At 52.0% G+C, this 12,592-nt stretch overlaps 2 protein-coding genes across 6 annotated transcripts in view; one reads left to right on the top strand and one right to left on the bottom strand.

Annotated features, from left to right (window-relative positions):
* STPG1 (sperm-tail PG-rich repeat containing 1) overlaps positions 1–2,159 on the top strand; it is a 57,430-nt gene extending 55,271 nt beyond the window's left edge. For all 3 annotated transcript variants that reach the window (XM_011945597.1, XM_011945596.1, XM_011945598.1), the window contains one exon: positions 527–2,159. In XM_011945597.1, coding sequence (XP_011800987.1) covers positions 527–603 — 77 coding nt within the window. In that variant the 3' untranslated portion in view covers positions 604–2,159. The remainder of the gene's footprint in view (positions 1–526) is intronic.
* Positions 2,160–3,522: 1,363 nt separating this feature from the next.
* GRHL3 (grainyhead-like 3 (Drosophila)) overlaps positions 3,523–12,592 on the bottom strand; it is a 35,898-nt gene continuing 26,828 nt past the window's right edge. For all 3 annotated transcript variants that reach the window (XM_011945601.1, XM_011945602.1, XM_011945599.1), the window contains exons 13-16: positions 12,104–12,192; positions 11,217–11,302; positions 8,676–8,740; positions 3,523–4,464 (exon numbers count right to left, since the gene is read on the bottom strand). In XM_011945601.1, the coding sequence (XP_011800991.1) occupies positions 4,350–4,464; positions 8,676–8,740; positions 11,217–11,302; positions 12,104–12,192 (355 nt within the window). In that variant the 3' untranslated portion in view covers positions 3,523–4,349. The remainder of the gene's footprint in view (positions 4,465–8,675; positions 8,741–11,216; positions 11,303–12,103; positions 12,193–12,592) is intronic.

The raw sequence follows: 12,592 nt of genomic DNA, 5'->3' as shown, positions 1-12,592 counted from the left end.
GGGCTCCCCTCAGCAGCTTCCCAAGTATAGGAACAGAGAGGCCGCACACAGGACCCTCATTAACCAAGTCAGTATCAACATGAGAGTTTCCGGTCGCCTGGGGCTGCGATTCCCAAGCCCTGTTCATCTCCTAGAGAACCATGTCTGCAATTGTCATGGCTTCTGCTTTTATGGAAACCCCTGAACTAAATCAAAACAAGACCCCTTGAAGCTAATACCTTGCTTCAAGAATATTGCTTTACTCAATTTCTTTTCGAATTTCATAGAAAATAGTTTTGTAAATTTTGTTCTGTTAAAGAAGTTGAAAAGAATTAAAGAAGGCAGGAAGCCAGAGTTTGACTCCTGCCTGGGCCGGTTAAGAGCCAAATAACCTCGGGCCAGTTCCTTCCACTCTGTCTCCCCACGTGTAATATACAGGGGCTGGCACAGGGGTCCCCAGGCCTTTCCAGCTCTGAGGTAGAATGCCAGAGACTGCAGCAATGGGCCTTTTCTGTCTTAATGCCTCCTCCTCTCTCTCCCCTCACAGCCACGTACAAGCCAGAGCTCCCAGGAAAGCAGTCCTTCCTCTACAACGAGGACAAGAAATGGATCCCGGTGCTGTAGGGATGTCACACAAGGTCGCGGAGAACCCCGGCCATCAGCCCGTCCCGCCCAGCTTCCCCAGGACATTCCTCAGGAGGATACTGATCATGTGTGTGGCAGCTGACAACTTGGGGGCTGGCTCTACCACTCTGGCCTGGCATGCTAGCCGGACTGCTGCCGTTGCCTTTGTCTTGAGCTGGAGACATTGCTCCCTGGAGACTGCACCCCAGCCCCACGGACTCCAGTGGGTTCCTGAGCAGAAGGGAGGAGTGAACAGAGCCCCCTGGCTGCCTCCCCACGCACCCCTCCAGGCTGGCTTCCAGGACGACTCCCTGCCACAGACTGAAGGGACTCCTGAGGTGCAGACTTCAAGGAGGAGCAGTCCACCCTAAAGGTGGCCAAGCCTGGAAGCCCCACCCTTCCCTGTGTCATTCCTTCATTCATTTACGCATTCATTCATTCCCTCACTCCTGCCTTTCTCATTTGTCCCTTTCTGACCTCACTCACTCACTCACTCACAGTATGTCTACTGGGCGAGAGCTACCTGCAGGCAGGTGATGCTTTTTCCACCAGTCCACAGCTTTCTTTCTAAAGTGACCACCTGTTTGGAAAGGCCTCTCTTTACTCCTTTTAGACCTTTTTCTTCTTTGGAGTGGGAGGTCCTGTTTGGTAACCTGCCATCTTGGAATGGCAGTGGTCGGGCCCAGGGGCTGTGCTTTTCCCTGACTTCCTTTGCCAGCGGGACTGAATTTTCTCAAGGCTTACAGGCCCCTCCATGGAGTCCACATGGCCTGTCTAGGCCTGATAGCCTTTGTCTCTATGTGGAGGGAAAAAGAAACGTGCCCTGGTGGTTTTGGTGGAGGCTGCACAGGTGCGCGGTGGGTGGGGAGCTGCCAGGTTCCTTCCCTCATCTCCCAGCAGACTTTGACTGACGCTGTAAGTCTCTCTCTGCATTCACCCCGCCAGATACTGAGAGGTTACAAAGGCTCCAAGGCCTGTACGTCTGTGGTCTCTCCAGAGAAGTGGTTCTCAGCCTTGACTGCACACTGTAACCACCCGGGGACTGTAAAAAGTACTGAGGCCTGGGACCCACCCACAAATGCTGATTTAACTCCTCCAGGGTGGGGTCTGGGCAGTGGGGAAGCAGGAGGGGGTAAAAGCCACCCAGGTGATTCCAGTGATAAGTGAAGGTTGAGCAGCGACACCTTCCAGCTTCCTGACTGGCTCTGGGAGGGGAGCTGGGAAGGAGGACAGGAGGTGGGGACTTTATACACACGGAGCACCTACAGCGTGGCTGTGGTTCCACACTCCTCTGTCATTTAACCTCCACGCATCACCTCATTCTGACATCACGGGGGCGTCACAGCCACAGTGAGGCCTGGCCGGGGCAGAGCAACTCCGGGTGCCCCACTGGGTCCCTCCCACAGCGGCAGGCAAGCCTAATGGGAACCCAAGGCAAAAGGAGACATCAGCAGTACGAATCCTGTCTCTAAAACTCTGATGTTTTGTTCACCATGCATTTTTTTTTGCCTTAATTTTAAAAATATTGCATTAAACTTATTTATCTTGATTATTGAGCTTTTGGGCACCCCTTAATTTTTGTGCCTTAGGCTAGAGACTCACCTGCCCGTAGCCTTGACTCTAGGTAGGGGCTTAGGAATTAGGACCACAGACTCGTCAGTGCTGGAAGGTTCTTATAGGCATCATGGTTTTCACACTTCTTTAAAAAAGTTTTATTCAGACAAACGTTTACAAGAAATCCTAATATTTAAATGGGGAGAAGCAGAGCTGCGGTGATGGAGTTGGGGGGAGGATACACAGGGCCTGCTGCAGCCCCTTCCTCACTTTGTAGTGACCTTGGAGACGCACCAGTGAGTCCTGAGGCGCTGAAGATGATAATTACAAACAACGGAGATCATGTCCTGCACTTCATAGCCAGAGAAACTGAGGGCTACAGGTAGCAGTGGCTGGAAAGTCTGCTCTCCCAAAGGAAGAAAGACACACTTCAACTTGGCAGCTTAAAAAAGCTAAATGAGGCAATGAAGGAATTGAACTAAGAGACAAAAACTGGCCGTTCACGGTGGCTCGTGCCTGTAATCCCAGCACTTTGGGAGGCCAAGGTGGATGGATTGCAAGGTTAGGAGTTCGAGACCAGCCTGGCCAATATGGTGAAACCCTGTCTCTACTAAAAATACAAAAATTAGCCAAGCGTGGTGGTGGGCACTTGTAGTCCCAGCTACTCGGGAAGCTGAGGCAGGAGAATCGCTTGAACCCAGGAGGCAGAGGTTGCAGTGAGCGAAGATCACGCCACTGCACTCCAGCCTGGGTGACAGAGTGAGGCTCCATCTCAAGAAAAAAAAAAAAAGATAAAAGAAAGCAAGCCTGAATCTGTGATCTGTTCTCTAAGGAAAATAAAGGCCTTGACTTGTAGCATTTGTCAATCTCTGACTGTCACCATGGCTGATTTCAGTGTGCCAACATGACCACACTGCTGCAGAGTTGGGAAGACATGTGTGCGATTGCTTCTGTGAGCTGTAGGAGCTGGCTCTGGGGAAAGTGGCTTGGCCTAGAGAATAGGGGCAGAGCTGGCACAAGACTCAGGTCATGTGGCTCCCAGCCTTGGGTGCTGCCTGCTGGCCCCAGCTGTGAGGTCCTCTTCAAGCTCATTCTGCACCCTTCCCAGGACTTTCTCTTCAGAGTCAATGATCCTGAGATTGTAACATTCAAAGACAAACATCTGGGCATCAGGAATCTGCTGCCTTCCAGAGGCGGCACCTCTGCTCCACTGGTGCCCTGCATGTCCCCGCATCCTTCAAGTCCAAGACAACCGGCTGTCAGCACAGAGCCAGAGCAAAGGGAGAAAGAGGAGCAAGACCCCGACCACTGTGGCCCTCTCTTCCCAACAGACTCTCCCAAAAGGAACGAGTGCAGCATGTGAAGTAATGTGATGTAATACATAGGTAGATTTTTATTACTAAATACCACGTGAGTATACAAAATGCATCATTGAATAACAGCTAAAAAAAAAGCCCAAGAAATGTGAAATACACATTTTTTGAAATGATAAAAACATATCCATGAAAAATATAAAATGTTGCATATATGTACAATATATTTATATATATATATAACATAAATGAAAATCGTAAATAAGAAATGTATACAACAGTAAGTGGCAAGGCAGTAGTTTTACACAGCAGTCACTTTGTTCCAGTCAAGCGTTGGTGCTATTTACATCTTGCGTTGAGGAAGTCTGAGAAAGAGACTCCACTATAGTGTCTTTTAAGTCATTTGCATTGAAAATCAAGAGTTTTCAAGTTAACTGACCAAAGGGTGAGAAATCCTTTGTCTGAAGTTGAAGAGGGAGAGTGGGAGCCGCACCAGCTGGCGTGATGCTGTGGGAGGGAGCGTGTGCCGCCACCATCTTAACGGGCAGCCTGCAGGAGCGCCACTGCAGACAAGGGTCTTGGGAGGAGGGAACAGTCTTCTGGGTAGGTGGTAATCACGGTGACATTGTTTTGGGCTACGGGAGGCACTGGCAGGAAGTTCAGGGAGCAGATTCAAGCATGCCATAGGGGTTCAGGCCAGGGAATCCCCTAGGTCTCTCCCTGGCCCTGATTTCTATGAGTCTGTGACTCAAGGGCCTCTTCCCTCAGGGAAGGCATTCAAGTAACAGCGCTGAGGCATGTGGAAAGGTTGTGTGTGGCGTGGGGCCACGTCCCTGCTGGCCCCTTGCAGGTTGTGAGGGTTTGGATGCTCAAGAGGCCTTACAGCTCCTTAAGGATGATCTGAATTTTGCCATCCAGCTCCCCCATGTCCAGCAGGAAGGCGACGTGGTTGCTGTAATGCTGAATGATGTTGTTGTCCATGTTGACTAAGATTCTGGAAGGGAAGAGGGGATGTGGTTGGAACACAGCAGGCGCCCTCTTTTCAGGCCTTCTGAGTGACCAGGATGAGTGACGGGTCATACCCAGTGGGTACCTGCCACATTTTAGGCACCTCACAAACTTTCCCTCTGATCCTCACAACAACCCCGCAAGGTTGGGGAGTCACACTCTCCTTTACTGCACAATGCCCAGTGGCCGAGCCACAACTCAACCCAGGCCTGCTGGCCCCCACGCTCACAGCTACTGCGCCGGATTGCCTCTGTCCTGGTGCACCCGAAGATGGACACTCAAGCAACTAGTATGTAGATCTGGGGGAGATGCAGTGCTCCCTTAGTCACCATATTGAGAACTCAGACATGAAGTGTGAGTTCAAGTCCAGGAGGGGTGGTGGTTTGGGTTCAACAAGAGGCCTGGATGTGTCACTCAGGCATGCCTGCCTGAGCCTGAGGCAGCTGCCACACAAGCCCCTCCCAGTTCCATTCCCAGGAAGCTGAAATCTCAGGAGGATTGTCCGATAGACTTGAGGGGCTAGGCCCACTCTCTCCCCATATTCTCCAGGGAAGGACCTAGGTCAACCTGAGAGAGACAGAACGTTCATGGCTGTGGGCCCCTGCAGGGAGTCAGAGCCATTGTTTATGCCAAAGAGCAGCCCTCTAGGAACTGCTCCTGATGAAGGACCCACCAAGATGTGACTTGAGCTGATCACATGAATCTTCTCTTTGCCCCTTCCCCGCTGTCTTCTGAGCGTGTAATGGAGTTGGCTATATCCACCCACACATTCACCATCCACCATCCATTCACATATAGCCCCCATCCATCATCCACCCACCCAACCACATCCCCACCCACCATCTACCCACCCATACACACCTCCATCTACCATGCACCCACCCACTCACATCCCCATCTACCCTCTACTACGTACCCACACACACCTATCTGGCATCTATTCACCCATCCACCCATGGCACTCATGCACCATCTACCCACACACTCATCCATCCACCATCCTCCATCCACCTGCCCACCTGGCCTTCATCTTCCCATTCATCCCCTATATTCACTGAGGCCTTTCCATGTGCAGGGCCTTGCTCAAAAACAAGGACCATATGGAGACGAATTAGACCTAGTTCCTGCCTTCCAGGAATTTTGAATCTAGTAGGGACTGGGAGGATGAATCCTTATATTACTCCAGTTCATAGATGGGGAAGCTGAGGTTCAAAGAAACAGTTATTTGTCTAAGGTCACACATTTCCTAGACGGCAGGGCTAGGATTTGAACCTTTGTCTCTTTCTACTGTATCATTGTTAGAAGGAAACAAAGCCCTGTAAGTACAAGTTCGGAAGCAGTGGCTAGAAGGAGGGCAAAAGCCAGGGCTATGGGAGAGTTCTTTGAGGTGGAGCAGGAGCGGCAGGCACGAGGACCCCCGACCCGAAGGCATGGCCCACATCCAGTTTTCTCTCCCTGCCACTTTCAGGAAGGAGATCCAGGCTTGTGCTCTCAGTGGTTTGAGTGCTGACTGCCAGTGTGTAATCACAGGCTCCCCTTTCTTGGGTCCTGCCTGGAGTTCCTTCGTTTCACAGAGGGCTCTTTGGGCACTGGAGGTCGGAAACAGACCAGGGGAGACCAGAACTGGGCAGAGGGGAGGGCGCTTTGTCAAAATCAGGGTGGTTTTGCTTGCCATTTATTGGGTGCTTCTAGGTGCCAGGCACTGTGAAGTACCTAATGTGCACCAGCTGGAAGGCTGGATCCCTCCCACTCCCCAGCAGAGCCTCCCAGCACCCTGAATTCACACCTGCTCACACCTGCACAAGAGGGTTTCCAGATGGGCTCACAGACCCCTCCTCTCATAAGTCAGTGACAACAGGCCCCTGAGAGGCAGAACCACTGTCAGCAAATGGGGGCCTCGTTATTCTCCACCTTCTAGCTGTCTTCAGTCCTGGGTCACATTAAACCCCTGGCCAGCTGCCAGCAAAAACAATGTATTTGTTCATCTTTCCAGCACTTTGTGGTGCCTGTAAAGCTGATTCTATCCACCTTCGTCCAGAGGACTTTCGGGAGGGTTTCATGAAAATAAACCAGGCCTTTGATCAGAATTTCCTGTTTCTCACGTGAGGACTTGGAGGGAGGCAGAAGATGAGCCTGGACTCTCCTCTCCTAAGTGGTATTTTGGGGAACACTGTCATTCAGACATTTCAGACAGTCCCGGGGCTGAGGTTTTCATGGCCGGGGGGGTGTGTGGGGTGCCTCTGAAGGGCTGCTGAGCGATGCCCTAGGCTATGGTGCTGGACAAATAAACTGGCCAGCCTGGCTGCATCCTTTATTTGCACATTGCTTAGCGGTTAGAGGAACAAGCAGGAGGCAGGATAACAGAGTGGATACCTGTACAGGCTTTAGAAGTCGGGGATGCTTCTGCCAGTTCCTAACTCATGACCTTGTAACTACTGCAGACCTCAGTTTCCCCATACGTACAAACAGAGATAAGCATACCCAGCTCAAAGGGTCCGTGAGTGATGCTCGGGAGGGACGCAGCCCAGTGCCTGGTGTGTAGGAAGTGCCCCATGAATGGGAAGTTTTAGAATTATGATTTCAATAGCTGGCTGGGGCTTAAGGGGAAGCCTCTGGCAACTCAGTCAGTGGAGCTGGGGAACATCCTTGTATGCACACCCCACCCTCCTACCCCCCGACGCAATCACACAGCCTGGCCTGGAGTGGGATTGCTAAGGGAGGCCTGCCACAGGTGGGGCTGGAGCCAGGGGGCGTGGGCACCGGTGCTGAAGGGAGAGTGCGGCTGGGCTTGTCTGGGCAAAGCAGAGCCTGCCCTTCGCCATGAAGTGGATTTCACTCTACAGAGCATGTGAGACTCAGTTGGAAACCGAAACTTGGAAAAAAAGACACACAAAAAACTAGACATGTATGCAACTAAAAGCAAAAAAAAAACCCTTCTCAGGGGCTGCAGGGATGGACACCTTGCCCCACGCTCAGCCTTCTATGGAAGGCTAGGTAGGAACCAAGGAGGAGGAAGGAAGGCAGGGCTGGGCCTGTGAGGAAGGCGGCCAGGCCCCTAGGCCTGATGAGATGGGGACTCAGCTTGAGTATAAAACCTGCCTCACTTTGCAAAGTCTTCTAAAAAGGAAGATCCACATGCAATAGCCACAGGGCAAGCAGCTGAGCACCTCCAAGGTGTTACTAGCAAATGTCGCTGGAGTTAGACTATCCACAGCAAGAGGATCAGATTGGAGCTGTGCGCAGAGGGGCCGGGAGTGCATTTCCCAGGGCTCTGGTTCTGGGGCCTCTGGGCTGGCAATAGCAGTGACAATTCCTCACTGTCTGGGGGCCCTTCACCATGCCAGGCTGGTGAAGTCACCTACTCAGGAAGGGCTGCAGAGGCCAGGCTCACTGACTCTGACCAGGGGACAGATGTCTGGAGGACAGTTACCATGTGACCCTACCTCCGTTTCCCAAGGGATCTTCTGAGCAGACAACAAAGGTACTGTGGTCCTCAGGAGCCCACGGTAGGCAGCCAGGCACTGCCTGCCCCTAGAGGGTACAGCTTTACTCCTGGCCTAGTCTGGCTAGCAAAGGTGGAGGGGGCCTGTGGAGCACCCCTGGCTGGATTCCCTCAAAATGACTCCCAATCACAATTCCTTTTCCAGACTCATCTCCAGCCACTCCCTTCCTGCCTACGGCTCTGTTAGTAGCAACTTTGTTGGGCCTGCCTGCCTCATGCCTTTGATCTACTTCTCCTGCCCCTGAACACTGCTTATTACCTCTGAGCCTCAGTTTCCTTATCTGTCAAATGAGGACTCTTAGTGTGGCTGTGAGGGTTAAGTGGGGTGTGTTCAGCCTGGTGTCTAACACGTAGTGAGTGGTCAAGTGGATGGTGGTCACTACAATCATTATAATCAAATGGCTTGATTTCCCAGTGGCCTTGAACCTGGGTCTTCTGACATATGACCCTCCACTCTCCCTCCACCCCACACAGGAGATCATATGTAAAGACCCTTCCACTTGTCTCCCACTCCCATCCTTCCCAATTGTGACCCATGTCTTGTCTCTGCAGATGGAGAGGTGACCAGTGGCCCTGGCCTGGCTGGGGGGCTGTCCACCCCAACTCCACAGCCCCTCAGCCCCTCCACAAAGGCCAAGTACAAACATTGCTCAGCACTGAGCAACCAGCTGGGGGAGGGTGAACTAGGCACTCACCCTCGCTTGCATTTCTTGTAGACTTTGTAAATGTTCTCTTCAGGGAACCCATACTTCTCAGAGATCTGGAAGGAAAAGACAGGTGATTCATTGCCTGCTGCCCACGCTAGATTTAGACAAGTCTTTTATGCCATCACTTTTTTTACTTCCTGATTACAAAAGTAGAATATATGCATATTGTGGACAAATATGAAGAAGAAAATTACAACCATCTATAATCCTGTTTCTCAGAGACAGACACTGAGTGTGCATCTTCCCATCTTTTGGTCATGTGTACGGTTATGTGTATAAACGTTTCTAGGCTCCACCTGGTTTTATATATCTTTTTACTTATCATCCTATTATAAGCCTTCCTATATCACAACAAACAGTTGTCAAGCAGCATTTTTAGTGGCTGAAAAATAGCCTGAAGAGCATCTATCACTGCCCTGAACTCGCCCATCAGACATTGAAACTGTCCTAGTGCTGCGGGTGCACCCAGGTACCAGCTGGCCGGCCTCGTGCCAGCTACCTGTGGACACAGAAACAGTGCCCACCTCAGAGGGTTGCTGGAAGAATTAAGTGGATTGATCCACATTAAACACTTAGGACAGCTCCTGGCACGTACTGAGACCTGAATAAGCGGTCAGTGTTGTTGTTTTTTTAGAAGCAGAGCAATGAGGATGCTTCTTGCCCTGCTGTGACAGGGGAAAGCCCAGACATCTCCCCCGTCTAGGCTGGAATTATTAACCCCATTTGATGGGCGAGCATGCAGAGCTCGAACAGGATAAGCCACGCGCCCAAGGCCTAGACCCCAGGTTAACTGACTCCATCACATCCGAAAATGTTGGAACTTAGTTCCCTGCATGAGGAGACTGTGGGTCAGAGGCTTGTTGAGTGACCTGCCTGAGATGACACAGCCAGCGTCAGGCCGTCTCCCTAGAGCTTCTGAAGTTTCCTCTGGGGCAGGCAGATCCAGTCTGGTCCCAGCTGAGCCACCTGAACATGCAGAACTTTGGACCGGTCACTGTTACTTCTCTGAGCCTTGGTTTCCTCACTTGTAAAATGGGCATAGTAATAGAATGTACACACAGGGTAGTTCTGCACACGAACTGAGACAAATACGTAAAGGGCTCAGCCCAGTGCCTGTGCCAGGGTAACAGCTCTGTAAGACATCGGTGTTGATTAGTACCAGCTACCTAGAGGCTGCAGCAAACCTCAGGTCCTGGGTTTCAGGTAGAGGTCATCCTCTCTGGCATTTTAGAAAAAGGATCGGGTTCAACTTCTCAGTTATTCTCTGCCCTAACAGAGATTCCTCCTGGCAAGAAAAGTTCTTAGCCTACTATTTCTTTTCATGATGATGTGACTGAAAGCTACCAGGAAGAAGATCTCAAGTCAATCTAAGGAAGAACTCAGGAACTGTCTCACCACAAATTGGACAAATTGGACAAAGACACCATGGCTGCCCCTAGGTAGTGAACTCTCCATTCCTAGAAGTACACAGGTCAGAAGTGGGCACCAGCTTGGAAGCGCTGCTGGAGAGAGGGAGCGCAGGCACTAGATGGGGAGCTGACCCTTTAAGGTATTGTCCAAAGCCTCTGAGTCTATATTCAGGTGACATTAATGGTCTTTGTGAGCCCAACTTCCTGGGGCTGATGCCAAGCAGGGCTGACGATGCGTAAAGAGCACGCAGCCGAGCAGTGTGAGGAGAGCCTGGGCTGGCATCCCGGCTCTGTCACCTGGAGCTGAGGAACCCTGGCAAGTCACCCGACCTCTTGGAGGCTGTATTCTCAGGAAATGAGGAGATACGAATAGTACCCACTTTTCAGGGTTGTTAAGGGCACATGATGAGCCAGCACAGGCGGCATGTCTGACCAACTGCCTGGCACATAGTGGGCCTTCAATAAAGGTCAGCTAGTGTTATTATTTGATGCCATTTTCACTCTGCCAGCCTGAAATCTTGACACCATCTGGCTTTTCTGAGTGGTTCTACCTTCAGGCACAGCTGGCCCTGGTGGAGGCTGTTTGCTTAGGTTTTTGGTGGAGCCACAAAGCTGGCTATGGGTTTTATTCAGGACTGGACTGTTTTGCCCACTCTCTGGTGGTTTAGGGGGCTGGGGAAGGTCTCCTTGCACAGACATTGCCTTCAGCCACCCCAGCCAGTGGCCCCCAGCCAACCACAAGCAGGCGGAATGAGGCCCCCTGGGAAAGAAAGACAGCATCTCTGGGGCCTGGCCTTGTTGGGTTCCATTCCCATTAAAACAGAAACAGGTTTACAAAGCCAACAAAAAACGCTGGCCTGTCAGACAGCAGGCATCAGATTAAGGAGGATTTATGGTGTGTGCGATTCCCAGGGTGCAGTCAGGGTTCTGACTGGGAGATAACATCGCGGAGGCACACCCCCACCGGCAGGGCCCCTCAGGCCCCCTCGACAGGGTGGGACGGGTAGGCCACCGGCAAGCCAAGGTTCCCTCCTGTGGGAAATCAGAACTGCATGGTAAGGAGTGGGGACAGGAGCCTAGAGGGCTCTGCCATGGTGGGCGGGGTCCACAGGCAGCTTACCGCATTCCTCAGCCCCTTCAGGTCTGGGGTCTTCAACATGAGGGCATCAAACACCTCCTCAGTCTCCCTCCGCACATACAACAGAACTGAAAAGAAAGGGACAACTTGACGAGTGCAAGGAAGAGAATGTGAGCAGGGCCTGGGGAGTCTGAAAACGTTACTTGAAGACTGACTTCTGCTGAGGGGCTGTGCCCAGCTGGGAGGCCCTTCGGCCAGCTCTGCAGATTCTCACGTATCTTCTTAAGCTGTGCTGATGTGAGGGTGTCTGAACCGCTGCTCTCCTACCTGCCAGCCAGGTGACCTTGCAAACGTGATTGTAACATCATGGAGTCTCATTTTATGTGTTTGTGAAATGGAGGCTCTGTCTGCTGTTTCACAGAGCCATTGTGGGAATTGATGGCGGTGTCTGGAAACACGAGGTGCCACGCATAGCTCGATTCATGGCTACTGGAAGCTTTTGAGCTTAGCTGCCAGTTGGTTCTTTCTGATGGTCAGCTACAGCCCCCAGAGGTTTGGGCTTGTTCCCCACCCCGAGAAGTCACAGATTTAGAGGGTCAAAGCCAGAAAGCCAGACATCAAAACCCCACCCTTCTCCCACTCCCCATTAGAAAAAGTGGGGGAGGGGGATTTGCCCAGCATACTGAGCCTGTTGACTATGCCAGCTGCCCAGGGTGCCCATGTCCACACGAGTTCAGGAGACAGAAGCCACCAGTCCTGTGGTGGTCTCTCCAAGAGGCCTGAGGTGCCCTCCTTACCCCCACCCCCAAGTCTTGACCTAAACCTAGCTCCAAGGGGTAAGGCAGTTCCTCGTGCCCTCTCCAGGATGCCATGAGGGACGGGGAAGCTGGGGTGGGCTCGGTGAGTAAATGTGGAGGGTGGGCGGTCACCTCTCTGAAGGTCGTCTTCCTTGGCCTGCTTGGAGGGCAGAGGCTCAAACTCCTCAGCGAAGGGCGAGCAGCTACGCTTCAGAGTCAGCCTGTGGGGACGGTAGTGGGGGAGCTTGTGAGGAACTCGGGGGCCCCTAGAGGCTGAAAGACCCTGCTGGGCCTCCAGGGGCCCTAGAAATGGGGAAGAAAACACAAGGGTGGACGCAAAGCAGGGGGACAATGGGGATAAAGCAGCAGGTCTGGAGTTGGACTGCCGGGTTCAAATCCCAGCCCCGCCATGCACTAGCTGTGTGACCTGGGTGCATCTATAAAATGGGGTGATGAGAAAGCAATGATAGCAATACTTCATAGAGTGGTGTGAGGCCACAGGAGACCATGCACACTGCTCTTAGAACACTGCGATGCACAGTAGGGCCTCAATAAATGTGGACTCATCGTCATCATCACCGTTCCTTTTTTTTTTTTTTTGAGACGGAGTCTCGCTCTGTC

Source organism: Colobus angolensis, unplaced genomic scaffold, assembly GCF_000951035.1.
Source record: "Colobus angolensis palliatus isolate OR3802 unplaced genomic scaffold, Cang.pa_1.0 Scaffold240, whole genome shotgun sequence".
Taxonomy (NCBI): domain Eukaryota; kingdom Metazoa; phylum Chordata; class Mammalia; order Primates; family Cercopithecidae; genus Colobus; species Colobus angolensis.
Note: the sequence above shows the minus strand (reverse complement) of the source record. Positions and strands in the feature narration are given on the sequence as shown.